The 27,489-nt window shown below is 40.8% G+C and overlaps 1 protein-coding gene and 1 long non-coding RNA gene across 2 annotated transcripts in view; both read left to right on the forward strand.

The window, feature by feature from the left end:
* Positions 1-18,364, forward strand: part of LOC102457357 (uncharacterized) — a 55,840-nt gene extending 37,476 nt beyond the window's left edge. The window contains exons 11-12 of the mRNA XM_075938585.1: positions 6,951-7,068; positions 16,872-18,364. Of these exons, the coding sequence (XP_075794700.1) occupies positions 6,951-7,068; positions 16,872-17,067 (314 nt within the window). The 3' untranslated portion in view covers positions 17,068-18,364. The remainder of the gene's footprint in view (positions 1-6,950; positions 7,069-16,871) is intronic.
* Positions 18,365-21,031: 2,667 nt separating this feature from the next.
* LOC142831004 (uncharacterized) lies at positions 21,032-26,478 on the forward strand. Its single transcript, XR_012906589.1, has 3 exons — positions 21,032-21,135; positions 26,004-26,026; positions 26,136-26,478. It is a non-coding gene; the product is annotated as an uncharacterized LOC142831004 (long non-coding RNA).
* The last annotated feature ends 1,011 nt before the right edge of the window (positions 26,479-27,489 follow it).

Raw genomic sequence — 27,489 nt, forward strand, 5'->3', positions numbered from 1 at the left:
CACTGACATTTTGTATTAGGGGAAAATGTACTACAAAATTTTTATTGATATCATTTTTCAACATTTATCTGTCCTCCATATTTTAAAGCACATATTACTATTTTTTTATAGAAAAGGTGAAGTTGCCCTCCTCGAGACTGACACATTAATTATGAAAGAAAGGTGCTGGTACAATTCCCATTAATCTGAGCACAATGTATAACATTTCAGAAACCTGTGCCTTGCTCGTGTTTACAGTCTACCCAAAAGCTCTTCACTTCAGCCTTAACAGCAATACGAGTTGGTATATTTCATTTCATCACCAACAGGTGTCTCTACTAACACTGCTGTATCCGCAGGTCGTCAAAGAGCCAATAAACTATTGTTGGAACATATGGAATGAAATCCCAACTGCTGAGCTAATCTGGGAAGCAGTTACATGGCGGTGAACTGAAGCCCATGTAACAAAAATTGATCAATTACACAAATTAAGCATGGCCCTTTAGGAATTTATTTTATTGGTCTGGACATCTGTTGCAGTATTGTCCAAATCCAAAAATCAAATGGCGCCTTGGGTTACCAAGTTAGACAAGAAAATCTAGTAGCTATAAAAGTACAACAAGAAAAGCCCTATATTAATATCATCCCCATCTGCTGAATGTTACATAAATATGCAGTCTTTTTATTTTCCTAGGGAATAACATTTATTTTTACTGTGCCCAGTCTGACATTCTATGACATTCTGTTCAGTTTATTACATAGTAACTTTAAATATTTCTTCAACAATGCATTTATAATGTTGTTAATCTTTTTTTTTTCAAGTAGCATGACCAGCTGTTTTACTTATGGTTAAACACAAGAGTAGCCCTTTTCTCCAAGTATGGAGAATCACAAACTTCAAACAATAAAAAAAGAACGTTAGAGCTGTAAGAATATGTGTTTTATGTAGTACCTAGCACAATGGGTCTCAGGTACATGAGTATGGCTCTGACGTGCTACCACACTTCATATTAATGATAATAACAATGCAAGACTCCATAACAGATATTTGAAATTATAGAATGCTAGGCAATAGCTGTGAAGCAAATCCTTGGCTTTAATGTAGTTGTGGCAATTCATGTGGCAAAGTGTCTGCCCCTGTGAGTGTCAAAATACCATTATCTCTCTTATTTTTGTTGTTCAAAAGTTTTCTCTCTCCTTTAAAGAAGCTAGTGATATTTCCAAAGAGAATATTAAAATTTCAATGATCTTACTGAAGCTGCAAACTGAGGATCAGAGTCTCAATTAGTGTAAATCAGATCAATGTCAATATGACTATTTATAGCAGTTAACTATCTAGCCCTGTGTATGTTAACTGCATTTAGAAATCTTTACTGAACTATAAAATAGTATTTTTAAAGTGAAAATATCTTGAAAAAGGCAGTGTGAGGTTGATGTTTTAAATGTCAAAGAATGTTGATCCAAGTGGGCATGGCCATTGGTTGCTAAAACAAGGTGGAATGTGTTTACTCCATGAACCTGTTTAAATCTTGGCTCTAAAAAAAAAACCCTGAATAGTTATAAAAGTACAACTGAAAATCACAATGTTCATATTGTGTCCATCTGCTGAATGTTAAATAAATATGTTGGTTGGTTATTTAAGTATATTGGCCAACTGGCATAGTATGGAATATTTCTAGAAATATTAGATCATTTTTTTGTAGGTTGAGTTCTTTTTGGTAGATACAACAAAATGAGCAGAGGAGAATCTCAAGAGAATTTATCTGAGTGGATAGATTTCTGACTGTTGTTTCCCAGATATATTACCTTACAATTGTTTAATAAATGGAATATAATCAAGCTGAGATTCTGCATTCAGTTTTGCCTGTATGCATTTTGAATATCTCCAGTGGCTTCACCAGAGGTATTCCAGATATATGCCCGTATATATAGGACAGCAACAGAGAATAGAATTGTTGCTACTGGAGTTAATCTGCATTTATCCAAGTGTATCTGAGATCTCTACATTGTGCACTGACTATCTTTAGTGGTAAGAAGTCGATCCTCCAACATGTAAGTTACATGTCTGTATCAAGGGCAAAGAGGATCCCCTTCCAATCACTAAGCAAAGATGCAAACACATAATATTATATATTAAAATATAACTCAGCTGATATTATCAGTTTTACCCACATTCATCCCTCACCCTCTGTCTGCCATGTGTGTGCTCAAAACAGTAGGGAATATGTGAACCAGAGGGAAATTAGCCCCCTTTTCCAGCCCCTGTGAGAATAAACTTTGCTAAAGGATGCTCCATGGGGCTGAAGATAATTTATAAAGATTTAAAGACACTGCAGTCAATTTTTGATGGAAGATTTTGTGTGTGCACGTGTGTGCGTGCATGCATGCATGCATGTGCTAAATTCTAGCCTTGCACATGAGAGGTCCAGCTGAAGAGGACAGCAGAAGTAAAGAGAACAGGATTTGGTACTTTGCACTTCAATGCAAAAACAGTACCCACTATGAAAGTCATCCACTTTGTGACACCCTCTGGCTAGCTCTTCAGCGCTTTCAATTAGAAGGAGCGAAGTGTTTCAGGAGCATATATTTCATCTTCTAAATTGCGTCCCTTAACCATTTATGCAAAGACAGAGGCATGTAGAAGGAATTCTAGAAAATATATAATGAGCTTATGTCCCCAAATCAGCAGGCAGAATCCAACATCTTTACAGCACATCTCTGTTAGCTTGTGCACACTGAAAACTGCATAACCTTTACTGGGGATGATGTGAAAACCTTTATTGTCTTAGGAAACTCCAAGATATTTGTTACAAATTGGGAAAATTGAGCAATGGCTGCTTTTTTGAGGTGACAAAGTTAACTACCAAAGTGGTACATAAATTGAAGCTGGTATACAGTCTACTTTGTTTCAATAGCCCTCATGGAGTGCTGCATCTGTGATCTCTCTCTGATCAGGGTACCTCTAGACTAGACAATTTTTCTGGGATACCTCTGGTATCCTGGAAAAACTCTTCTGCTTTTTTTTTTTATTTGCGAATACACTCTTTCGGAAGCCCCTATATTCCTCCTTCTATGAGGAAGAAGGGGACTTCCAAAAAAGAGTTTTTTCCTGATATTTGGCCCAGTCTAGATGGGCCAAATGTCAGAGAAACCTCTACCAACAAAAGTATTAGAAAAAGCTATGCACAATGCAGAGCACATTTTGCGTAGCTTTTTCCAACAAACAGATGTAGTCTATACATACCCTCAGAGAGAGAGAAGGGAGAAATATTTCTTTTAATAAAATCCTCATTATTTTGCTTTGGAAAAATTACTTTACGGAACTAGGAGATTTACCTGGCATTTCTCAGGTCCTACAGGGCAGGGGACTGGAAGTATGGGGGATAGCAAGAGTCAGGGCAGGGACTTGGAGATGTGGGGGCTCAGGATAGGTGGCTGAGGGTGTGGGGGATTGCAGGAGTCAGGGTTGCAGAAGTTGAGGGCTACAGAATCAGGGCAGGGGATGGGAGGCTCAGGGCAGGAACAGGGGGTGCAGGAGTTAGGGCAGGGGATGGGGTAGCTGCTGGCTGCTCTCTGGGGCTGGATTTGGGCAGTAGGGGCCATGCTACCAGGCCAGCGGCTGCCCTAGGCCAGGCTGAGGTGGCAGGGGCAGGGCTGCCTGGCCGGTGGCTGCCGTTCAGCTTTGTAGGGCAGGGGCCACGCTACCCAGCCGGCAGCTGCTCTGTGGCTCTCCAAGTCTCTTGGGATGGTGGAAGTATGCTTGATGCTGCCTCCTCTGTTCATTCTGCAGTATAACTGTCCCTGCTATCACACTCCTCACTTTCCAATTGATGAGAAGCAATCACATTCCAGGCACGTCCCATTGTCCTAGCACAACCAAACCCTGACATTGCTTTTAAATTTGCTTTATTGCATACGTAAAAGAGGAACTATTAGCTATGCCCTCCACCCCAATTTTACACCCACTTACACAGATCTAAGTATACGAAAAGTCATGCTGAAGTCATTGGGCCTCTTCACGTGCATATCATTAAATGTGCTTCATTGTTTGAAGAACAGGGGCCTATGCCATTTCAGTGTTTTTGCATAAACCAACAATATTGTTCTTAATTACCTGCTTTTTCCTACACTTGCAATTGCAACATTTACAAATAGTGGGTCAGAGGATAAATGCAAGTTCAGGAATATAGGAGAAGTGAGAACCTACAAACAATGGTTCATCTAGCCAGTGTCCTGTCTTCTGAGAGTGGCTAGCTTCAAAGGGAACAAATGGAACATGGGAATTATCAAGAGATCCATTCCCTGTTGTCAAGTCCCACCTTCTGGCATTCAGACGAACAACCAGAGCAAGAGGTTGCATCCCTGACCATCATGTATGATAGCCACTGGTGGACCTGTTCTTTATGAAAGTATCTAATTCTTTTTTGAACCCATTCCTTCCGTTGGCTGTCACAACATCCCTTGGCAAACAAAGTCCACACATTAACTGTGTTTTGTGTGAAGAAGCATTTCCTTACTTTTGTTTTATACCTGCTGCCTATTAATTTCACTGGGTGACCCCTGGCTCTTGTGTTACGGGAAGGGGGTAAATAACACTTACTTATTCACTTTCTTAACACCCATGATTTTATAGACCTCTATCATATCTCCATTTGGTTTTCTCTTTTCTATAATGAACCTTCCCGGTCTTGGTCTCCCCTTCTATGAAAGCTTTTTTAACACCCCTCATCATTTTTTTGCCCTTTGTATTTTTTTCCAATTCTAATATATCTTTTTTGAGATGGGGTGACCAGAACGGCATACAGTATTCAAGGGGTGGCTATACCATGGGTTTATATAGTGGCATTATGAGATTTTCTGTTTGATTATATTTTCCTTTCATAATGGTTCCTAGCTGTAGTTCTTTAATGCTACAGCACACTAAGCAGATGTTTTGAGAGATCTGCCCACAGTGACTCCAAGATTTCTTTCTAATTTAGACCCCATTGGCTAATTTAGACCACAACAGCTGATTTAGACACAATCATTTTGTATGTATCCCCATGGGCATTACTTTGCATTTATCAACACTGAATTTCACCTTCCATTTTCTTGCCCAATCCCCTAGTTTTGTGAGATCCCTGCTACCAGTCTACTTCGAACTTAACTATTTTGAGTAATTTTGAATCATCTGCAGACTTTGCCACCTTCTTGTTTTCCTCTTTTTCCAGATTATTTATGAATAAGCTGATTGGCCCTGATTTTAGAACAGATCCTGGGGGAATCTTGTTATTTAACTCTTACTTCACTGTGAAAACTGACCATTTATTCTGATCATTATTCCTATCTCTTAATCAGAGAGTCTCATGACTGTTTACTTTGCTTATGAGCCTTTGGTGAGGGATTTTGTCATAACCTTTCTGTCGTCTAGGTACATTATATCCACTGGATCACCCTTGTCCACATGCTTATTGACATCCTCAAAGAATTCTAATAGATTGGTGAGAGAGGATTTTCCTTTAGAAAAGCTGTGTTCACTCTTCTCCAACATACTGAGTTCCTTTATGGTCTGATAATGATGTTCTTTTCTATTGTTTCAATCAATTTGTCTGGTACTAAAGTTAGGCATACTGACCTGTGGTTACCAGAATTGCTTCTGGAGCCTTTTTTGGAAAAGCTCTTTTTTAAAGCACTCCCTCCCTCGCTCGTGTCAAAAATTGGTAATTTGTTAAAACACTGGCATTACCTTAGCTTTCCTCCAGCCATCTCATACAGTGGCTGATTTAAGCAGTAGGTTACATACAAGTTAGTAGTTCTGCAATTTCTTATCTGCATTTCTTCAAAATTCTGGGGTGAATACCATCTGGCACTTATAATGGCGACATAAAATTGCTAGCTAAGCTGTTTAATGCTCATTTTCAAACCCTTGTTGGTTTATTGAATTGTCCTATCTATATTATATGGTGCTTGCCTGTAGTTACATGAAACTAATGCCAATTTTCTATGAGGCTATACCTTATAAAAATTCAGTTAGATATTTGGTTTTTAAAATGCATTAATACTATATATACTCTGTGTTGAAATATGTTTTGTTACCTCAGTAATGGCATTTTAATACTGATTCTTTCCCCTCCGAAAAAAAGATTTACATCTCAGTGTTGCTGGATGTTAAACTACACATGTTTAGATTTCACTGCTTTATAACAACTTTGTTTAAATAGGTCAGAATGGCAGCCAATAGCTAAAAATATTTAAGGAGTAAATCCTTAGTGGGTGTAAATTGTTATAATGGAATTGACTTCTTCTGATTTTGGTGGCATTATGACAGTTTACACCAGCTGCCCTAAAGTAGTTTTCCTTGGAATACTGAGAGTGTGAGAGCTTTGTGATGGGGTAGAACGAACAGAACATACAGCAGAAGCAAGCTTGAACGTTGTAATTAACAAGCCGATCATTTTCCTTTATGACTGACATGTGACATCTGTGAAACATTTTCAAAGGCTTCAGATTTTGAAAGTGGTAGGAGATCTGAATTTTGGGGACACATGTTCACATCCACACAAATACCTGATTCAATAATATAGCGAGGTTATAAATTAAGCAAACTATCTCGGTCCACACAGCTTCTTCTGTGTGTGTATTATAAAAAGTGTATGTGTGTTTTTGCATATGTTTATAGTTATGAGATACAGCCAAATATTTGGAGTGCATCATTGTAAAATGTATTATTTTGTAGTTTTGAAATCTGTAGTCAGGTAGGGTTTTTTGCTGTTGTTTCTTCATTTTCTCTTCAACCCTCCAGCTGTTAATACGAAAATATTATATTAGGAAAAATATAGATTGAGGGGTTTGCTATATTGTAATTCTTTCATTTTATCTGCCAAACATCTGTGGAAAGGGCAGATAGTTCATCTGTCCATGATGTGATTTTAGCTTCTCTGTGCATATTAATACATGAAGAATCAATATTTCCTATTTTTAAATTATTCTAGTTCCTCACCCGCAGAAGCAGTTAGCATACAACGCCTCAAAAGCTGGGGTCGTAAAATTAACACAGACATTAGGAACCGAATGGATTGACAGGGGAGTAAGAGTCAACTGCATTTCTCCGTAAGTAAAATGTAGTCTCACTTTATAAAGTACAGAAAGAATGAAGTGTTATAAGAAGCATTCACTGCTCAAATTAAGAAAATTTAGGAAAACAAAGTTTCTAATTAGCAGGTGGATTGCACCCCTTTTTATTTTGTTTTCTACTTAACAAAGGTTTAGTCACTATAACCAAACTGTTCTCCAGGGCTGTATATATTCAGGGATTTGAGAAAAGGTTTTAGCATTTGATAATAGGTTTTCCAACAACATGAAGGGTAGTTTTTAGCATTTCTCTTCCAGCTGAAATAGTTCCTTAGTTCTGTCCAAGCCTTCTCTGATTAAAGAAAAGGCTTTTGACACGTAATAGACAATGCTTCTCTTTTTTTTTCTTTTACTTCAGACAAATATATCGGCACTTTAAAAGCCACATTGTAGTGCTGTAATTGAGACACCGTTCAGCTCTGGCAATTACAGAATATTGAGGGGTAATTTTGTCAAAAAATATTTATTACAGGTTACATTTTACCTAATTTTTGAAATATTAAAGATGTATAGGTTTGAGGGGTTATGTTGTTGATTTGGTTTTTTAAAATCAAGTTTTTGCTTCACACACATGCACAGTCTCATTACTGAACAATTTTCAGTGCAAATTAGCATCAAGTAAATATTCAAGTGGTTGGCATTAATTGGAAGTGGTCAAATTCCATAGATCACTGAAGTCAATCAGCATAAGATGTGCAGGGTTTTAACTCCGAAGTTAAACTAACTGCAATGATGAAAATTACTGTTTTCACATGAAATTAAGAAAAAAAAAAACCAAATGAAATGTTTTAATCCATAATGTGGAGAAAATATCCAAGAGCTCAGCCGCAAATATTTTTATTTTGATTCTTGGTCTGGTCTCTGCTTCTCTTTGCTGGCTGTTTTATATTATTGTTATTTATTGCTACTAATAATGATTGTGATTCCATCCCTTGCTCACTGTGATCTACAGATTATTTAAATAGCATCCTATTTCTGAAGAAGGATTTGCCCAGCTTAACATTGCTGATCTAAGTCTTGGTCTAATGACTCTACACCAAGTTCCAGGGCAAGGCGGACTGAATGAAGTTAGCAAAGCTTCAATGAGAACTAGCAAGGCAGAGCTACTGTTAACAGCAGAGGTAGAAAGCAGAGAGGCTGTTAGCTGCAATGAATTAATTTTTATATACAGGTTGGAGCTCCTGGAGGCCAATAGAATCAGAAAATATTGGTCACGTTTCAATATGTTTTCTGGCTGAGAAATATATTGGTAGCCTTTATTAATATAGTTGGAATATTAGTGCTGCATTCAGAGTAACTGTGATTGAAGAGGCACTTAAGTTATAAGGCCCTGGTTTTCAGATGTTTAAAACTTTCTGCAAAAAATTATCCATTGAGCTGAAATGTCTCATGCTCGTTAAATATACGGATTTAACAATCAGGAAACTTTTCAGCCCAACGGGTAATTTGATGCAGGAAGTTTTGTAGGAATACATATATTTATATCTAGTAAATGGATTGCATTTTTGCATAGAGTTTAGTAAAACTCCATGTTAGCTGTGAGTTGTCTGATAATGCAGAAAAGATACATTGATGCTTCAAGGGCGAAAAAATATTTCCAGAGGCTTTTCTTTTTCTATTTATAAACCAAAACCAGGTTTAATTTTAATAATTCTTACTCTTCCTAGAATTTGGTCCCACTCGTGTGAATTTTTTCTATGTAGGAATCCCATTGGAATAAGGGGGATTCATTGAAGACTTGCCAGTGATAAGCAAGGAAGAGCTTTTGCTATACCTGAAGAACCCTGGTTTAGACATACTAGTTATGAGTATTTGATAATAACACATGGTCTGGCTGAAAGCCCACTCAAATCACCAGGAGTTTTCCCATTAAGTTCTATGGGGTTTGAATTAGACTTATATTGCCCAGGATTTTCTTGGCTTATTATTAACAATGTACCAAGGTAAGGATCTCTTGATGCCTACGTACTGGCAATTGCATGTACTTAAGGCACTGCATGGTGAACTCAAATGCACTTGTGTTCATTTCAATGACTGGATATTCAAATTGATCTCTCTGCCGGCGTGGAAATGTGAAACACACACTCCGTCTGATATTGCACATTAAAATAAGATTCTGGCCCAGGCACAGATATGTTCACACAACCTCCATCAATCAAATCTTCTAGCCTGGGTTCACAATCCAATTTTTGAAAAGTGCTGGGCATCGTCCATTCCCATCACGCTCATTTGGAACGCTCAGCACCTCACAGTTGCGGGCCCTGCCTCTTTCTGAGGCAATAGGCCCATTGGAGTTGCTGAGTGATTTGCTCCGCGGAAAAGGCTCCGGCCTAGTTTCACAGGCTTACCAGAGCACTGAAGTGAACCTTGCATAGAGCCTTGTTTTATAACATGCCATTTCTTCAATAACAGAACCTGTGGAGCCCCAGAAATAGGAACATAGGTCCCAATTTAGCAAAGCATTTAAGCACATGTTGGATTTCAAGCTGGCAAGTATTCCTACTGAAGTCAATTGGAACTGCTCGTGCTTATGAGGGATGTGAACCAGGGGTGGGGAATATAAGGCCCAGGGGCTGGTTGAGGCCCTGGCTTGCTTGGGCCTGGCCCCTGAGGCTCAGGGCAAGCACCAGCATTGGGGAGCTCGTGCTGGTGCTCTAGGCCCCCCCTGCCTTCCCACTGTGGGGCTGGAGCACACAAAATCTGCTAGGCTGGACCCCTCTAGGCTCTGGTGTGTGAGGGGAATGTGAGGAGTGTCTTTCTCCTCAGCCAGGGGCCACATCAGTGAGGGTTTGTGGTTTGTTTGTTTTTGGCTTCTCACTTGTGTGCGGCCCCCGACTGACTTTTCTGTAGGTCAGCAGCCCCACCCCTGAGTTGTAAAAGGTTGACGGGCTAACTGGTAAGCCTCTCCCTTAATGGGTGAGGCTTACCAGTTCCAGTTAACTGGTTGGGGCTGAAGCAGCTCCTCTCCCACGCCGTGCGGCCCGCTGGAGCAGCCCCTGTCTGTGGCAGTCCAGACTGCTCCCTCCCACCCCAGGTTTCACGTTAGCTCCCCATGAGCAGCGCCGGCAGGGGTGGCCGGCCCCACTCCCAGGGAGCCAGCTGCAGAGCCTGCAGTGAAGTCTCATTGGAAGTGGGGCTGACAGGGGCTACTAGTTCCATATGTGTAACTGTGTGGCCAGGATGAATTTGAATGGTTACGGGGTTCCATTTAGAACCCCATTTTTACATCCCTGCTGCTTACAGTGAAGCACTTGGGTCCCAGTTCAGGAAAGAACGTAAGCACAAACCAGAGTCCATCCTTCTTCCTCAACAGTGATGCTTGATGGATTTTGGCTATATCCAGCTCCTCATATCTCCACATCTCCATAGCTGACCTCGAACGTTCTTTCAACATGCAAACATTTTGCTTCTTTTTCTTCTCCTGTTCTTGTCAGCTTTCATCTACTTATTTTTTAAATGACTACAAAACTTAGGCATTGCAGCGATGCAGAGATATCCCTGTCTCACAATGTAGTAGTTCACCAGTAGCACTTCACATCACCTTTCTTTTTGGGAGGGATACTCAGGAGAGGAGGTGGGAATTTGAAGAGTGAGTGAGAGAGAAATTCTTTCCTGGCTTCTATGCTCATGAGGCAAATTTTCTTTGGCTCCAACCCAGATCATAGATACAAATAGCCAATGCGCTATCCAATATGCAGTGATAAAAGCCTACCAGCCCTTTACATTGAATGCCATAATCTTCTTGAAATCAGTGGCAACATTGCTATGCTCACAGTAGATCTGGCCCAGATGCTACAAAAGGAGGAAAAACAACACACTAAATTAACTCATCTTCATTTAGAGCGGTATACACAATATACAATGCCTGCTGAATTGGAAAGATAAGTGTGAACTGCCCATGAGAATAAAATACTGTATGGTGTTTGATTTAATTTGCAGCTAAGCTGTTTATGTAAAGTTAAATTCATCATATGTGTAAAATTTCCTGCAGGTTGAACCTTTCTAGTTTGGCACCCTCGGGACATGACCAGTGCCGAACCAGAGAATTTGCCAGACCATGGGAACTCAGTATTGTCTAGCAGCATTACCAACACTTCCACTGCTTGCTATACTCTTAGAAGACATGTAAAGGTAAATTAGAGCTAAAGAACAGACTAGAACACTGACAACCAGGACTGGTGGTTGTAAACAAGCTTTATGGGGCCATGGGAAACTTGGCCAAACCCATGATAAGTGGACATTCAGCTAACTAAAATCATGCCGGACCACGTTTGTTGCCAGACCAGAAAGTGCTGAACTAGAGAGTTTTAACCTGTATGTATTTTAATGCAAAGAACTGGCATTGGTGCAACATGAAGGTGATGAAAATTAGAGCATTACATGGTTGGGAAATTGCAAAATACTTTGAGAAACTTTTAGTAAATTTTTGTGTGTCAAATGCCTCATAATTCTATCATGGGCTAGATTCACTTTGTCTTGTGCCACTTTCTGTAGGAAACTCAGTAGGAATACTTGCCACCTTCAAGTAAAGCATGAGCTATGTCCTGGGGGCAGGAAGCCCAACTAGAGGAGGGCTGAAGCAGCATAAAGACTTGCAACTTCTCATTTGATGAGTACATCCTCAAAACTTGGCAAGGCCGGCAGCTGAGAGAGCCAGGCTAGAATGAGAAAGGAATGCAATAATTCAGCTGGGCATCAATCAGCAGGGCTGATCAATTAGTCCAGGTAAGAACTTACAGCTGCTCTTGTGCAACCGAGACCCTGAGAGATGGTGGGGATAAATTCTGCCTGGGAACATGTCCTCAGTTAATTGAGCTGCCTTGGCAATACATTAATACAACAATCAAATTATGAATATAATGAAATAAAGTAAATATGAAATAATCTATATTACAAAATAAGCAGTGATAGAAGAAAATACTGCATATATACAGCATGGCTGAGTAGACATTGCGAGAGAACCTCTACGTTGAGTCTGTCTTCAGAGTGCTTGATTTTGCAAACTTTGGATAGCATTAATCCTTTTTTCCCACCAAAAATATTCATGCTGGTTTGTTTTCAGAGAGCACAAGCTTCAGACAGGTGCTCTGTATAGTTAGGTCCGTTGGTGCTGGAGCTTGGACTTTCAGTTTCTTGAACAGCAACTATGGTCAAACCTTGGTTATCTGAACCCTAGTGAACCAAAATTCTGGGCATCAGATTTGTCCCCTGAAGTTTGATTTTTGAAGCCCACGTCCTGCAGAGTTACAGTTTTGCATAGCAACATAGTTGATAGAGGACTCCCGGCCCTGTAAGCCTGTGCTACTCGGTGCTTTCACTGGCTTGCTCACCTAACTCCTTCTGTTGTCTTTCCCCTGAAGACCTTGTCAGCAACTTCAATAGAAGCTAACTGGCCTGAGTTTCCATACTACACCGGTTCCACATACAACTAATGCCATTGCCATGCATAGTTATTAGAACATAACATAAGAACAGCCGTACTGGGTCAGACCAAAGGTCCATCTAGCCCAGTAGCCTGTCTGCCAATAGTGGCCAGCACCAGGTGCCCCAGAGGGCGTGGACCGAAGACAATGATCAAGCGATTTGTCTCCTGCCATCCTTCTCCAGCCTCTGACAGACAGAGGCCAGGGACACCATTTCTATCCCCTGGCTAATAGCCTTTTATGGACCTAACTTCCATGAAATTATTTAGCTTCTCTTTAAACTCTATTATAGTCCTAGCCTTCACAGCCTCCTCTGGCAAGGAGTTCCACAGGTTGACTACACGCTGTGTGAAGAAGAACTTTCTTTTATTAGTTTTAACCTGCTACCCATTAACTTTATTTGGTGTCCTCTAGTTCTTCTATTATGAGAACTAATAAATAACTTTTCTTTATTCACCCTCTCTACACCACTCATGATTTTATAGACCTCTATCATATCTCCCTTCAGTCTCCTCTTTTCTAAACTGAAAAGTCCCAGTCGTTTTAACCTCTCTTCATATGGGACCCGTTCCAAACTTCCTCGACTAATAAGCTCTGCTTTGCCCTCTGAACATGTCAGCTCCTTGCTTTGTGGAGATTCGACAGTGCTGCAGATCCCTTTGCCTGCATTCCATGCAAGCCCCATCTCCTCTGCTTCCAAGGATATTAAGATTCTCAAGCGTAGGATCTCCTGCTTCTTTTGCAATCCAGGGAACTACAGAGCCTGCCATGTTATTAGATGGGTGCCTGGAGTAGGAAGGAGATGCCATGTGCAATGGGGCCGACTACTGTCTGCTCAGTGCTAGTCGAGAGGCAGCTGTAAGATGCCCAGCACGTAGAGTTGGTCTGAAAGGAGCACAGGAGGAGGATGAAGCACATACAAATTTCTGCAAGTGTCCCAATTATTGGAGCGCCTGCAAGTGTGAGACTGCAGTACAGGAAAGAGCTACGCCCCACTATATCACCCAAAGGCGTCCCAATTAAGCAGCTTTGCTATCCCCATTAAGCAGCAGACATTGCTGTTAAGTATCTTTGGATTTAAATGTAATTCCATGAGAGAGAGGTCCCAATTAAGTGGATCTCCTGATTAAACATTTTCTGAGTAAGTGGAGTGCACTTAACTCATTCAAATTAATAGCTCGTCTGAAAGAAATCAAGTTAGACTGAGAGGGACGTTCCCCCCCCCCCATATGGGGATTGAACACATATAACAATTCCAGTTAAGTGATTTCTTTCCCACTGTCTCTCTATATGTAGAGATGTTTAAGGCTTTCTGGGTTTTTTTTCTTAATTTTTATTATTTTAATGTCTCAAATTGCCATTAAAAATTTGGTCAATTGATAATCAGGTTATATTGATGTTCAGGTTAATGTTAAGGAACCAGCAGTTTGATAAAACATTGACATGCAACAGAAAGTATTGATAGGCTCTGCATTGCATACTCGATGAGGTAGGGAATTAATGCATTGGCACTTGTCTTCGCTGGAACTGGTGAGAAGCCAACTAAAATCTGCCTAAAAGGGTTCTGCAACATTAAATTGCCCAACTTGGCACCAAGCCTTTCCCAGAAGATGTGTAGTATCAATGACATGCTTAATATTTATAGTATCTTCAGTGTGTGTTTGCAACTTTAAGTTGCGTGCTACATCTTTTTCTATTTATAAAAATTGCCTGTGATATTTTTTTAAAGCAGAATTTTTACTCTTGAAACAAAATTAAAAGAAGGGATGCTAAAGGCAATGGTTCAATTATTTATAGTTTGTGCTAACTACATTTAGTCTCCATGTTACCTGTTTGAAGTTGGCTGAAAAATATATATAATTTTTCTGAAGCTATATTATTTTTACTTTATATTGGTGTAATATATTATTTTTCTTAAACAGGGTTTTCTTTTTCGTAAAACAAACACCTCATTGGGAAAGACTAGCTTTTCCTAGTTAGCATATAAAAATATTATAGATGCATGGAAACCTAGAATCAATTACTGCAAATCTGTGCCAACAGATACAGTGCTTGGTGCAAATCAAGACTAAGGCCTTGTCAACACTAAAAAGAAGATCATTACTGCTGTGATTGATCTTTCGGAGTTCGATTTAGCAAGTCTAGTTAAGGCTCACAAAAGTTGAACTCAGAGGGTGCCCCTACTGGCCTCCAGTACTCTTCCTTTTGAGAGGAGTAAGGGAAACTTGGCCTCCCCTGTAGGGATGCCACAGAGCTTAGCTTAAGGTAATCGGACTTCAGCTACATATTCTACGTAGCTGGAGTTGCCTACTTTAAGTTGCCAGATCCAGTGTAGACCGGCCCTAACTTCACTGAATTCAGTGGATATACACCAATGTAAAACTGCTATAAGTGAGCGAAGGATTAGGACTACAGCTTTCACTTCTGCAACTAAAACTGTATTTTTTTTCTCTAGAAAACCAGCACTAAACAGGTAGGCATGAGACTGTGCTTAGGAGAAATAAAATAGACTGTCCACAGTGTTATGCTGGAATTTATTCTATTTCATCATTTTGTGAGAGCTCAACCAACTTGCTCTTGCTTACCATTTCTGAATAATTATGGTGTTTATTGACAATTACAAGCAAAAATAAAGCTGGTATTTAAAGTGGGTCCTGTTTGTGGAAATGGCATGGGGTGAGGCATTCTGAATTCTTTCCACCTAGTAACGTGGTAAACTGAAGATTTCGGACTTCATTTAAAACAAAAGGTAAATCACATACCCAGAATCCAATGTGTTTCTAAAACCTATTTCCTTGGAAGTATAAATTGGGATGCCGATGAAGTTTCAGAACAAAATGGTATTTTTATACTTTGTTCATTTCATATTTATCACTAGCTTGTTTGCTAATTTTCATTTGCAAGAGGCAATTCTTCCAGCTAACTGGGTGCCTCAATGGGCCACTGATTTCTTTGAAGTGACAGTCTGTAAATATGCATAAAAAAGAGATGCAATTAGCGTGTGTGTGGTTCAGTGCAGCCTGATTTCATTGGCAAGTTTACCCACAGTGTTGATAAGCTACATTATCTAGAAAATTGGCCGCTGAAAAACAGCACCTCTGATTGCCAGCAAAGGTTCCAGATAACAGGGTGCTGAAGAGAAATATAATTGAGGTTGAATATGTTAACCAAGGTGTCACATGCTCCTTAGAAGCGCTAATTTATCAGCATGTTGGAATTTTTATTAACATTTGGAATGCATTTCTACTACACTAATGAAGTGGAATTGGCAGTTCAGGTTTTAGTTATTGTCATTTCTGAGAAGTTAAATGTAATTTCTCGTTAGACACATTTATGTAAATATATTTGTTCAGGGACTGAAAAAATTATACATTTCACAAAATACAAATATGTTGTTAAGGAGGAGTATGACAAATCAGTGCTAGTTAACGTCGTAAATGCCAGCCAAATATTAGTACTGTATTGAGCATTCTACGCTCTCCACTCATTTGTAGGGCATTTGAGGGAAATGAACAGAGTTTCTAATACCTTTTTGTACTTAACTCATTAGAGTGAAACAATCCAGATTAGTACATGTTTTGTAACTGGTCATGTATTTATTTAATGGGGGGTTTATACTTGGCATAGTTGGCTTAACTTTTTGCTTTCACTGCTCCCTTTTCATCTTAAAGTGAATTTAGCCTTGTGAAAGGAGATACTGGATTTTGTTTTCAGTATTTTTTGCATATGGAAATTTGGGCCGTTTTCAGTTTCTGAACTGTATGCAAACATGTTGCGCAACATTAGGCTGCACACTGATGAAAAATAAATTTGGTAAGTGGAGCACATTTCCAAAATGCAGAGACAGACTGGTTGTGTTCATTTTGTTTCTACGCCATGTTTGTTTTCTATAGGAAAATGTAAATTGGGTCTTATAGTAAGTAACCTGAGATAATGGGGACCCGAGGTCAGCCAACAATACAAATGATGAGTGCTCTCTTTATGAGCAAATTGCTAAGACGTTTTATTAAAAGTAAAAGACAGTAAGGGACAATGATGATTGAAGTTTCTTTATAATGCCTTAGTAGAGCTATGGGATGTCTAACTTGGGTAGGGATGCTGACACAATTTGTGTAGCAGGGGTGCTGAGATCCACCAAACCAAACTGTAAACCCTGTATATAATGGAAACCACTTCAAGCCAGGGGGTGCAATAGCACAATCAGCACCCCTTCTTCCAGAACTTATGCATATTAGAATCTTCACTTCTGTTATTTTACAGTATTCTTTTCTAAGTGGCATTTTGTATCTCTATCTCCACTCTTTTTGTATGTACTACGGATGCAAAATCTAACAGCATATGTGTGTGTGGTATTTATAGGGGAATCGTAGACACACCACTCATCCATTCTGAAGACCTGAAGCCTCTGGTACAGCGCTGGGTAGCAGACATTCCTGCGGGGAAGCTGGCTCAAGTGACAGACCTGCAGGCAGCTGTAGTATACCTGGCATCTGAAGCTTCAGATTACATGACAGGCCACAATTTGGCCATAGAGGGTGGTCAAAGCTTGTGGTAGAAAAGATCTGAGCATCTTTCTTCTTTGCAGCACTTGTAATGAGCATAAGAATAGAAAACAGACAGGAAAGAATCCTGATTCTCATCATAGTTTATACAGTAAGGCCAGGTCAACACCCAGAAGGTTGAGTTAAGGTACACATCTCCAGCTGCATAAAATACATAGCTGGAGTCTGCCTAACTTAAACCAACCTTGGTCTTCACAGTGGGAGGCCAATGGGAGCAAATGCTCCTGTCAACTTCCGTTACTCCTCACTGCTCTAAGGAGTACTTGCTGACTGGAGCCGCCCTCAGCATTTGATTTAGCGGGTCTTAACTAGACCCACTAAATCAAACACCAGAAGATCAATCTCCAGTGCAGCAAGTGGTGATGTGGCCTACGGGACTTAAAATGCTCCTCCCCAGAGAATTCTGATTTCCTTACAGAATTGGGTTCTTTACATCTAAAAAAAATATCACAATATATCTTTTCAAATGCTTCAGAAAACAGATAATGGAGCAGGGGGGCCAACAGACTGGCTGGGACCCCTGGGCAATGTGGGGAGGGCTGGCTCTGTAGTCCTAGAGGGGGCGGAACCTCAGGTGGAAGGAGTAGGGCTGGGGGCAGCCAGGCTTCAGTGCTGCCCAGAGAGCACCACACCAGCCCTTCCAGTCAGCCCTCAGAGCCTTCCAGAATGTGCAACGTGTCATTCCGTCAGCTATTTAAAGGGATTGGGGCTCTGGCTGCCACCACTCCTTCATTAGCAGCAGTTGCAACAGGGATACCCTGGCCCTTTTGAATCACTGGGCCTTTGGACAATTTGTCCCTTTGTCCCTTCTGTTGGCAGACCCAAAATGGAGTTAAACTAGTGTTGATTGTGACCTTATGATATAAACATCTAGAACAAAATTATTGCTTCCTTGTTTAAGCTGTTGTTTGAAGACCTGTCTACCCATTTCATCTAGCAATAATTATGTATAAAAATGAATGTGATTCTTCCTTTTCACTATTTCTTAATATTTCACATTATGCATTCAAATCTCTGTGAAGGTAGTACTTACAAAATATAGGTACATTTACTACAGATAAGCCCTTAGCAGTTGTTTAGTTTAACGGGGACATTTTTTTAAAGCAAACATTATTAGTCGGTCTGTGCTGCATGCTTTTCATTGGGTGTTTTTTATTCATGTTGTGTCGGTGACATCTGTGAATTGTTTAAAAAAAACCAACAACCTGAAAATGCTGAAAATGTTAAATGAGATATCACAAAATAAATCCATTGCATTTGCTCCTGAATGACTCAATTTCATATTTCCTGGTGTACTTAGCTTTTAATAGTATGTGTGTACACACACACACACACACACACACACACTTCCCTGCCACAAAAGTATTACATTTAACAGAAAATTACCAGAGAAGTAGCCCTGTTAGGGTACCTCTAGACTATGTTTTCTTTCAAAAGAAGATATCTAGATTTGGTGCTACTTTGTATATCTTCTTCCAATCGCTTTTTCAAAAAAAATTTTCAAAAAAGCAAGCAGATTAGATGCTGTTCTTTTGAAAGAAAAGAATCCTTTTTTCGAAAGAACCTTCTTCCTTAAAAATTGAGGTTTACAGGTTCTTTCGAAAAAAGAGGGTTTTTTCGAAAACTGCATCTAAAATGCTTGCTTTTTTGAAAAAAAAGCTCTTTCAAAAAAGCAATCAGAAGAAGATATGCAAATTAGCACCGAATTTGCATAGCTTTTCTTGAAAGAAAAACGTAGTCTAGACATACCCTGTGTCTGTATCCACAAGAACAACGAGGAGTCCTGCGGCACTTTAAAGACTAACAGATTTATTTGGGCATAAGCTTTCATGGGCAAAAACCCACTTTGTATCTGACAAAGTGAGTTTTTGCCCATGAAAGCTTATGCCCAAATAAATCTGTTAGGTGTCAAGATGCAGCAGAGAATTATGTTTAGCAAATGTGATTGTTCTGATCCAAAGTCCATTGAAGTGAATGGGGACAATTCATATGCTTAAGTTAAGCACATGCATAGCTGTTGGCACTGTTGGGCTCTTTTTTTACCTTTACCTTGGGTAGACAAATGTGGGCCAAAGCCTTTGTCTCCACCAGCAACTGAATGACAAAGCTTTTGTAGTTTACACGTGCACACGCACCCCCCTAGAAAGACAAAACGTTTGCTTTGGTGAGTGGCAGTATAAATGGCATGTCAGCAGAAGCATGCTCCTGTCAACAGTGCAAACCCCACCCAGAGAGAGAGAAAGTAGTTTCTTGGCAAGAATGCCAACAGACAGCATTTACACTGCCTGACTTCCAGCGACACAGCCGTGTTGACTTGGCCGTGTTGCTAAAAGCTGCACAGTGCAGACAAAGCCAACATTTTATTTAAACTGTGTTTTGTTTCTGTAAAATTCCTAAGAACTGGTAGTTCTCTAATGTGAATCAGTAATAATTCCAATGATCAATGCAGTTGCATCAGTGGAAAAACCTGTATGGGTAACGAAATCAGGCTTATTGTTTAGAGACAGTAAAGTATGGCACAATAATAATGACAGCCCTCTGCATTTATATGGTCTCTCATCTGAGGACTTCTGAGCCTAGTCTGTGTGACTAAAGAAAATTTATTTGCAAGAATTCACTTGCAAATCTTTGTCATTTGTTTTTCATTTGGCAGCCATATGTTACTGTAACATAAATAATTGTGGATGGATGTCATTATTTTTATTAGTACTACACAACCACACGCTTGCTACCCGTCATTGTGGCGAATTGCTGTAATTGTTTCAGACTTGACATTCACCATCATGCTGTTATTCATCTGAAGAAGTGGGTTGTGCCCACAAAAGCTCATCATACCATCAACATTCTTGGTTAGTCTCTAAGGTGCAGCAGGACTATTCATTGTTTTTTAAGTTTTTTCATCATGCTGTTAGCTGTGCGTTTTGCCAACAAATTGTCGTCATGCTGGATAAAGTGTAAGAAGATACCTGTCTTCATTAAGTTTTCTATTAGACCATTGATACTTAATAAATATTTCATGTTTCATGTAGAGTCATTTTTCCCGCCGAGTGTTCTTATTAAGACTAGAGCCTTTTTGGCTTGGAAAACTTGCCTCTTGTGCATGATCTAATTTATTGACAATGCTCGGCAAACTCACAGGCTTCATAGAAAGTTTAATTATGGGAGAAATTGTCAAGCAAAACAATTAAAGACTTAAACATTTCATTATTTTTCTGGGCTCACAAACCCTTGTTTCTGCATTAGCTCCCACACTTGCCTCATTCTGTGTCATATTCTGGAGGGCTTCATGTTATTCTCACATCTCTCTGGCTGGCTTTTCATCCCAAGGTGCAAACATGGGTGAACTCATCAGGCGTGATTCCAAATGATCCCAGAGTGGCTTGTATATCTTAGTGTGGACCTATAAAATCATCAGGTCTATAAAATCATGACTGGCTTGGAAGAAGTGAATAAGGAAAACTTATTTAATTGTTCCCATAATATAAGAATTGGGGTCACCAAATGAAATTAATAGGTAGCAGGTTTAAAACAAATAAAAAGAAGATTTTGTTCAATCAGCGCACAATCTGTGGAACTCCTTGCCAGAAGATGTTGTGAGGACTAGGACTTTAACAGGGTTCAAAAAAGAGCTACATAAATTCATGGAGGTTAGGTCCATCAATGGCTATTAACCAGGATGGGTAGGAATGGTGTCCCTAGCCTTTGTTTGTCTGGAACTAGATGACAGGAGAGGGATCATGTGATGATTACCTGCTGTGTTCACTATCTCTGGGGCACCGGGCATTGGCCACTGTTGGCAGACAGGATACTAGGCTAGATGGACCTTTGGTCTGACCCAGTATGGCTGTTCTCTTGTCCTTATGACCTCTGCTGAACTGCTTGTTGCAATTCCTAATGAAAGAGTAAAATAGCAAATGTCAGTAATCTGAAGCACTGGCACTGTAATTGAGCCTTTTGTTTCCAGTTTCAGCAGACCGACCAAGGACTGAGCAAGCTGTGAAGACTGACTTCACCTTTCATGTCTCGAGATGGTCACTCCAGGTTACCATGGAAGCACATGGGTAGGTTATGATGGGCAGCTTGAATTTCAGCTGCCTTGGCTTTGTTTGTTGTGAGGAGAGGTGGCTTCAAAGCCAGATGGATACTCAAGGACTTTTCACGAGCTCCACACTCACTTCAAACACAAAAACCCAGACGCCCAAAATGAGCGACTGCATTTTTCAAAATCCAAAATCTCAAAAAGTAATGAGCTCCAGCTGTGTGGATCCAGAGCTTGCTTCCCTCCAGCTTATTACCCGCTGTGCTCTCCTTCTGAATGAGTAGGCAAGGGGAAGGAAGAGAGAGGCAGGGCATTTATCTGAATTGGTTTCGGAAGTCTGGATTTTGAGCCCTGTAGGACTTAGGAAGGCCCCGGCGTAGCTTCCCAGGATACTCATTCCTGACATTGCAGTGAGGTGTGTGTCTACCTTCCTCAGCTAGTTGGTAGTTCTGAACGGCTCTCTGCACCTCACTGGGATCAGTGACAGGTGTTTTTATTTGATTGGCTATCAGTCTACGACACAGCTTGATAGTTTCCAATCCATGATGCTTGCAGATCTCAGGTTATCTCCTGGAAGGTGTTGCAGCTCATTCCTGCCAAAGAAATGTCCTCTCTCTCTTTGTCCTCGGTAGCCTGAGGAGACTGGGCTCTCTCATTTCAGAGGACCTTGCTTATACCAGTGTTGTCTTCAAGTCGTCATTGTCAAGTCCAAGTCGAGTCACTACAGTTCAAGTCTCAAATCGAGTCTCGAGTCCCTAAAGCCACTTTCGAGTCAAGTCCCAAGTCGAGTCTCAAGTCTTAATTTTAAAAACGTCAAGTCGCTTTTGTACAAGCCATCAATATTGGCATTTTTGGACAATTTTTTCACCAAGTCGATTTAACAAAATTAGCAAGTCTCAAGTTGAGTATCAAGTCACAAACAATGAACCTGAGTCGAGTCTCAAGTCGTGTCACATAGGCAACTTAAGTCGGACTCGAGTTCAAGTCGTGGGACTCGAGTCAACAACTCCAGCTTATACTATGATCATCACCAATTTTCAGGCCAGGTAGTTGTACCACTTAGAAAGTTAAAGATTGGTGTAGCAGTCACCCTTTCTCCTGTGTTCCTAGACAGAGGCACAATAGCTCCACCCGGCTGTTGGTGGACCTAATGGGGAGGTGTACTGCTGGGGCATTCTCAGCCTGGTCTGCCCCTTAAAGAGATAGGGCCGGATTGTGGTCAAGGCTTCAGCCTGTGATCCAGGAGAACTTGGTTCTATTCCTTGCTCTCTCACGCATTTGCTATGTGGTGCTGGGCAAGCGACTTAAATCAATATTTCTGAGTGAAATTCTATGGCCTTTGTTATACAAGAGGTGAACTCAAGTGCTCTGCGGTACTTCCTGGCTTAAAAACCTATTAATCTAGTCCTAGAGTTAGTGGCAAGCACAGATTTCCTTTTGTAAGGGGGAAAAAGAAGCTTGAGATGGCTGATAAGAAATGGTCTCTCCCCTTTATTTTAATGCCAAAGGCACAGAAGATAGATGAGTTTTTGAAAGAAGGTGCCTTTATTGTAAATGCCCGGTGAGTTTACAAAATGGACACATCTGCATCTTAAAGTTAGAATGTTTATAAAATCAACCAGTATTCTGCTCCCCCACTGTTTGTGGTATTAATATATAGTCTGAATTAATATATTCAGCCAAAGCCAGATGGCGTTGTTCCTAATATTACCTCTAGGAGGAAACCTAAACCTATGTTGTGTCTGTACTAACTGGGTTTCCCATTTATCTATTCAACTTTAATATTGTATCTAAGTTAGTACTTTTGATATTTCTAAGGTTTTTTTTTAACATTCATGTAGAACACCACATAATTGCAGAAAAGATAATAGTCACATACCCTAGGGCTTGGTGTACACTTATGTTAAAAGTACAGCTTTTATTGGCAACTAAAGTAATAACCTTTCCATGTCAAATTGCTTTAAATTAAACTTAAAAAAAAAAAACACTGGCTGATACCCACACTTAGTAATTGTCAAACATTAGCATAATGTAGAATACTAAAGCTGCCTAAATCTTGGGTTTAAAAATAATTATTTACTTAGGTAAATTCTGTTCTCAGAAGCATAATATTAGATTTAAAAAAAAAACACGGCCTCCTTAATGTATATGATATAATTTAGACCTGAATGTTGGGACTGGATATGATGCCAGCTGCTGAGGAAAGACGGATTATTTCACCTCTGCTCACCTCTCCATCATTGGTCCCATTTAAAGGATGTGTTAGTGACACCATAGAAGGCTATAGGCACCACAGATGACCTTATATGTAAGGCTGGTTGCTGAGTACCTTGCTGCCCTGCAGTTCGTGCATAATTTTCAACAGCTTTAGGAGAGCTGAGAAATAGGTGTCTGAAATGGCATATGGGGGCTATTTAAATGTCCTGCGCTGAGTAGGAAAGGAGACCGTATATCGATCCCTCCCCCCACCATTGTCCTCCACCACCCCAGCCTGGTGCCCGCCCACAGCCTTAGGCAACTCTGAAAGGATCTTCCTACTGTTGGCACCAGCTAGGGGATTGGAGCCAGAATGGCAGAAAGATGGACTAGAATTTGGTCCTCAGCTTATCCCTTATCTTGAGGCCTTATCTGCCCGAGTGCACCATCTGCAAAATGCCTGCAGGGACCAGGGGCAGTGTGGTTCTCCCCCTGAGGGCAGAATGGAGTCTCCCATTTGGGGACCAGCTGGTGGCTAGTGCAGTGTGTGGCCACATCAGAGTGGGGAACCCAGCCCTGACGATCCGTTTTTAGCCTGGCAGGGGACAGGGGTGCCTCAGGGAACTCTCAGTTCTTGGGAGGAAGTGTCGCCTGATGCTCTGAAGTGCCGCTCCAGCCAGGATCCCATGCCCGTAAAGAAAGGCTGGACTTTGCATATGGGGACCTTTACTGAGCTAGGAAATTAAAGGGAGAAGCTGTGGGGAGGGGGGGAGCAGGGTGTCAAACCATGCCTGCCCTGCCTTGTGGGAGAGTTTTTAATCTTGGCTAGTTTTTACAGTAAATGTGTATCTGGTCACACATTTTAAACTCTCTTGAGCACAGAAAGAACCATCATGAAGTTTACTAGAAACGATCGCCTTTTTTACAACTGTTGAAATTGCAATGTCATTTTAATGAACAATTTACACCGTTTTTTCGAGCAGCTCGATCTTTCACTCCCTCAGCCTAGTTCCCTCTCCTGACTCTTTCCAGCTCTCTCCCTCCAACAAACCAAACCTCCTCCTCCAATATCCTCCCATCCTCACTCTCCATTAGTGAGGTAATTTCTACTCTCCCACTGACACCAGCCTGACTCCCTGCTGTCACCAATTCCATCTTCCTTCTAATGCTCTTCCTAACCCCTATGCAGGACTGGATTGGAAGGGGGGAGGCTAGCTGGGTAGCTGCCATCAGGCGCCGTGTGTCCAGGGCTGGGGCCGTGTGGTGCCCCTTAGAGCTGCAATCAGGCACTGCATGCCCGATCACAGCTGTAAGGTGCACAGCGCGCCAGAGGGCGGGGCCGCGCATGTGCCGTGCGCCCAGGGCCGGAGCCATGCATGCATTGTGTGCCTGCTGCCCGGGGTGCAGGAATGGCTCAAACCAGCCTTTTCCCTATTGTAATGTTCCTGGGCAGCCTAATTCGCATTGCTGGTTCCTGCCTAATGGTTGGGTTGAAAATCTGGAGCTGGTGTGGTTGAAGTAGGAAAGAGTTCACTTGGGAGTGGGACTGGTGCATAGGCAAGTGCAAGTCTCATGTTCCACCATTCCTGTGCACTAGCCAGCAGAGGTGACCTCACCCACCGAGAGGGCTACTTCAGCTTCCTCTGCCCAGATGTAGCACACACCTTGGAGACAGTCTGCCATGTTCTGAAGCAATGCATCCCACGTACCAGCGGGATGTGCCTTAAGGCAGAACCCAGCCCTACTTTTGCAGATGCTGTCTGACATACAGTAGCTGCTCCTTTTTTCAGGCACCATTGTGTTCTGGCTCCATGTGTAGTTGGTGGCCCTAGGAAGGCTCATTAATTCTGAGAATATGTATTGTTTGCTTCACAGACTGCACCAGCATTTTGAGGAGCCACTAAACCTGTAAATCAGTGTTTTCCCACTTTAATAAAACACACCAAAATTGGATTTTGATCCGACGGGCTAGTCTAGTTCCAAAAGAAATGCAGACATGCCCTTACATATATATTGTGGCATAAATGATACATTAATGTGCAAGAGAGACTAAACATTTGGAACTGTTCCAGTGATTAAGGGCTGCAATTAAAAGCCTGACTATAATGATACTTTTGGTAAATAGCAATATGACAGGTACTGCTCCATTTCATTATAAATCTCTCGAGACAACAGGTGATTTGTCTTTGTCTTTTCCCCCTTCCACCATGTCACTCATGGAACTCTGGTGTCACAATCCCATCACTCAGAAATGGTATCGAAATATTCAGCTTTTACTGCTGCCTTATCTGTTAGAAGGGGGAGTTACTTTTAGTGCCCCAAATGCTGCACTGCAGATGTTCCTCACCAGGCTGAGGGTTTTGTAATGACTGACTTAAAGTAGGGACTGCCTTACATTTCTTGTTTATCCTCACACACTGGAAATAACTAATTACCACCAAGCTTGTAGCCAGGTGAATGGAGGAGATTCAAAGCTACTCTATGCTAGCTATCTGAGCATAGTGGACTTTTAAAATTCTGCCTACCAGTTCCATAAATTTTCTCAAGTCTTAGGCATGGAAGGTAAAAGCTTTAACACAAGACCCTGATATTGGCACATGAGTGGATTTTACTCATCTGAGATGTTCTGTCTGAATTCAGTTCATTCTTTCTGATGTTACCATATGCTGATTTTCATTCTTTTTTCTCTTTCAGAAACCCTCCTTCTAGGATCACAAGTAAGGAATCAAATTCTGCAACCAGAATTAAATGGGGTGCATGTATAAATGTTTAAAGTGCAAATAATTCCTAATGAACTGATTTCTTGTTTATCTCTTCACTTTCCAGCCAATCCCTTTGCCCACTTTGCACAGCCATCAACCTGACATCCTGCTGTCATGATTTTCCTTGTCCCTCATGTGCCCTTCCTGACCCCGCATGCCCATTCTGCTCCTGGTAAACATGATTCTGGGATGCATTAACAGGCGTGTTGTGAGCAAGACACGAGAATTCATTCTTCCGCTCTACTCTGCGCTAGGTAGGCCTCAGTTGGAGTATTGTGTCCAGTTCTGGGCACTGCATTTCAAGAAGGCTGTGGAGAAATTGGAGAGGGTCCAGAGAAGAGCAACAAGATGATTAAAGGTCTAGAGAACATGACCTATGAAGGAAGGCTGAAAGAATTAGGTTTGTTTAGTTTTTCAGGTATCTAAAAGGGTGTCATAACGAGGAGTGAGAAAATGTGTTCATCTTGGCCTCTGAGGATAGAACAAGAAGCAATGGGCTTAAACTGCAGCAAGGGAGGTTTGAGTTGGACATTAGGAAAAAGTTCCTAACTGTCAGGGTAGTCAAACACTGGAATAAATTGCCCAGGGAGGTTGTGGAATCTCCATCTTTGGAGATATTTAAGAGTAGGTTAGATAAATGTCTATCAGAGATGGTCTAGACAGTACTGGGTCCTGCCAAGAGGGCAGGGGACTGGACTCGATGACCTCTCGAGGTCCCTTCCAGTCCTAGTATTCTATGATTCTTTCTGCCGCATCCTGGCCCACATTTGGGTTTACAATCTGTAGCAGTGACGCTGTTCAATTTATTCCATGTTCACTTGTCATTGTTGTCTTCACTGAAGAAACTAACAACTTCCCTACTGCTAACTAGTGAAGAAGCTTTAGTCTCAGACCCTATAAAGAGGCATGCACATGATTAACTTGAAGCATGTGAGTAATTCAATTGACTTCTGTGGGATTACTCACCTGCTTAACATTAAACTTGTGCATAAATGTGAGCAGGACTGGATCCTATTCCTAATTCATTTAAATATTTCAAGAAATGGGATTAGCAAACAGAGAGTATCCTGGTTAGGCACAGGGGTATGATCAGATGGCCATTCACTTCAGGTATGTGTAAGGCATCTTCAGAGTCCATATTAGAGCTGAACATTTCTCTGTTCAAACATTTAAATTAACATTTCTGAGGAAATTTTTCATTTAGATGAGTTTTTTTTAACTGAAACCTGAAATTTGTAACTGAAAAGAGTTCTTTTTGGAAATTTTTCTTTGGATGAGACTGAGAACCATGAAATATTTTTACTTTCTTGATTCCATATCAGTGGCTTTTGTGTGTCTTAGATTTTGTTTCTGGATAATGTTTAGGGTTTAAGTTTCTGTTTTCCTTGATTAAAAACCTGGGGATTTCTGCCAAAGTG

This window comes from Pelodiscus sinensis, chromosome 11 (genome assembly GCF_049634645.1).
Source record: "Pelodiscus sinensis isolate JC-2024 chromosome 11, ASM4963464v1, whole genome shotgun sequence".
Taxonomy (NCBI): Eukaryota; Metazoa; Chordata; order Testudines; family Trionychidae; genus Pelodiscus; species Pelodiscus sinensis.